Source organism: Apis dorsata, unplaced genomic scaffold (assembly GCF_000469605.1).
Source record: "Apis dorsata unplaced genomic scaffold, Apis dorsata 1.3 scaffold_326, whole genome shotgun sequence".
Taxonomy (NCBI): domain Eukaryota; kingdom Metazoa; phylum Arthropoda; class Insecta; order Hymenoptera; family Apidae; genus Apis; species Apis dorsata.
In genome coordinates, this window is record NW_006263594.1 from 163,797 (window position 1) to 165,935 (window position 2,139).

A 2,139-nucleotide genomic window follows, 5' to 3' on the forward strand; every position below is an offset into this window, starting at 1 on the left:
CAAATAAAATTGCAATTTTATTAAATCCATAGACCAATAAAATGATTTTGTTTTACTTTGCTTTCCGTTTCTAAACATAAAAATTTTCTTTCTTAAAAAAGTACAAATGAAATGAAGTGGTGAAGTGAAAAAGAGAGGGGAAAGAGGGGGAGAGACAGGGGGAGAGACAGGGAGAGAGAAGCGATCATCGATGTTTCCAAGAAGAAACGAAATCGCGGGAGAAATAACGATATACCTTTTTAAAGGAAATTTAATTTCATCGATTTCTTTAGAAATCAACATTACAATTTCATATTCGCAATATATCTTATTGGAAGTATATTTCGATTAAAAACACTTTTACTATAATATATTAAGCCACATTTCTTGCGAATATAGATCAAATGTAAAGCTTTTCTTCATTGCTATTAGTGGTTATATAACACATCCTTAATCACTTTAATCAGACTAGAATTATTCTCGATTTCCTTAAACAAAAAAAAAAAAAAAATAAAAATAAAAAAAATAAGTTACATTTGATTCGCAAACATTTTTATCAAAATTTTTTAAAGACAATATGAGGATAAGTAATTATTATCATATATGATAGGATATAGATGAACGATATATAACTCTCGTAGGGGTTTTATCATAGAGGACAACTTTTTTCCATGCATTTAATCACTGGTCCAAATATCTGCAAAAAAATGATTGCTATTATTAAATCGCACTTAGTATCTATCATATTCACTTCGTTCGTTATAATCTCAGTCACCCCAAGGATTAATTTATATCTTATTTTCAATTATACTCAATCTTCAACGTAGCAATAGCAACCACTTTTTTTTTTAAATATCTCGAAAACTAAAATCAATTATTACATATACAAAAAAAGAAATTGTTTTATTGTTATCCAAGAAGAAGACGTCTCAAATCCTAGATTCATTCTGCGGATATGCATCATCCGTATAGATCTGAAAAAATACATATGGAAGGATTCTTGGTGAAAACTTCAAGTCCAAAGAATACCATGTCAAAAAGAAAAAAAAAGAAAAAAAAAAAAAAGATTGTACGTCGTAGTAGCCTTTAATTTAAAAATTCCTTCCCTGAAAGGAGAATAACACGTTGGATTATTCATTTCCGTCTAAAATTTTACAAACGTCAATGGCGTAGACGTTGTTACCGGGATGCTTTCTACGAACGTGGGCACGAACGTTGGACACGTGTTTCGTTCTGTAAGTGCAATAGGGGCAGTTGAATCGTGGCATTTGGCCACACTCGAACTTGGCGTGATAATAAAGATTGTTCTTGTGACTGAAGACGCTCGGGCATGTCGGGCATGGGAACTTTTGCTTCTCGCCGTATACGGAAACGGCCGATTTCTGAAAGTTTTCGCGCCTTCTTCCGACGCTGGACGCGTGGCTGAAATCTGCCTCTTGGAAACACACTGGAACAGAAACGACACAAGGCTCAGGTCAGACGACATCGTGCACGTTTCGATCGATCGTTAAGTTTTCTATTCGATTCGACCAGTTGTCTCGACCAATTCTCGACACGAGGACGATAAGAGGCATACCTTATACCTTATACCATATACCTTATACGTTTGGTTCGTCGTCGAGCCAGCCATTGAAAGAGGAAGACAGGGATTGGACGAGATATTGATGTGTATATACGAGACGAATAATCAAGTCATCGCTTGAAGTGATGTTTCTAAATTGTTTGTTTCGTGGAAAGAAAAAAATTGGTGGTAAAATAATTGCATTGATTTGATTATTCATTTTCTTTTTTGAACATGAATATATAACGGAACATACGGAGAATCTTTTATATACGTTGTTCTCTATGGAAGGTTCAAGAGCCAATCAATTGGTTTGAGAATGAATTATCTAACTAGTTTAAGAATTTTTTTATTGTTTAAATTTTTAGTTAACAAATCGATTAAGTATTAAAGTATTAACTATTTCATTGATTTGTTAACCGAAAATTTGAACGATAAAAAGATTCTTTTTTTTAAAATATATAAATTATTTTCAAGGAATTATTGAATCCTCCCGTATGTTCACTTCAATTTTTTCATGTAACAAATGATTTAAAATAATAATTTTACTTCAAGTGATCACATTACATGACTCATCCTGTATATATATATATATATAT

The 2,139-nt window shown here is 32.2% G+C and overlaps 1 protein-coding gene across 1 annotated transcript; it reads right to left on the reverse strand.

Moving 5' to 3' along the window:
- Nucleotides 1-660: 660 nt before the first annotated feature.
- On the reverse strand, nucleotides 661-1,748 carry LOC116185904. Its single transcript, XM_031511488.1, has 3 exons — nucleotides 1,577-1,748; nucleotides 1,140-1,426; nucleotides 661-676 (listed from the first exon to the last, which is right to left on the reverse strand). The coding sequence occupies exons 1-3, from the start codon at nucleotides 1,607-1,609 to the stop codon at nucleotides 661-663; spliced, it is 336 nt and encodes a 111-aa protein (XP_031367348.1). The 5' UTR covers nucleotides 1,610-1,748.
- Nucleotides 1,749-2,139: the final 391 nt, after the last annotated feature.

Excerpts from the sequence above, each read along its gene's own strand:
- LOC116185904 (XM_031511488.1), bottom strand. The coding sequence starts at position 1,609 with ATGGCTGGCTCGACGACGAACCAAACGTATAAG. Across the intron at positions 1,427-1,576 it reads CGACGAACCAAACGTATAAG|TGTGTTTCCAAGAGGCAGAT; the intron begins GTATATGGTATA and ends TTTCTGTTCCAG.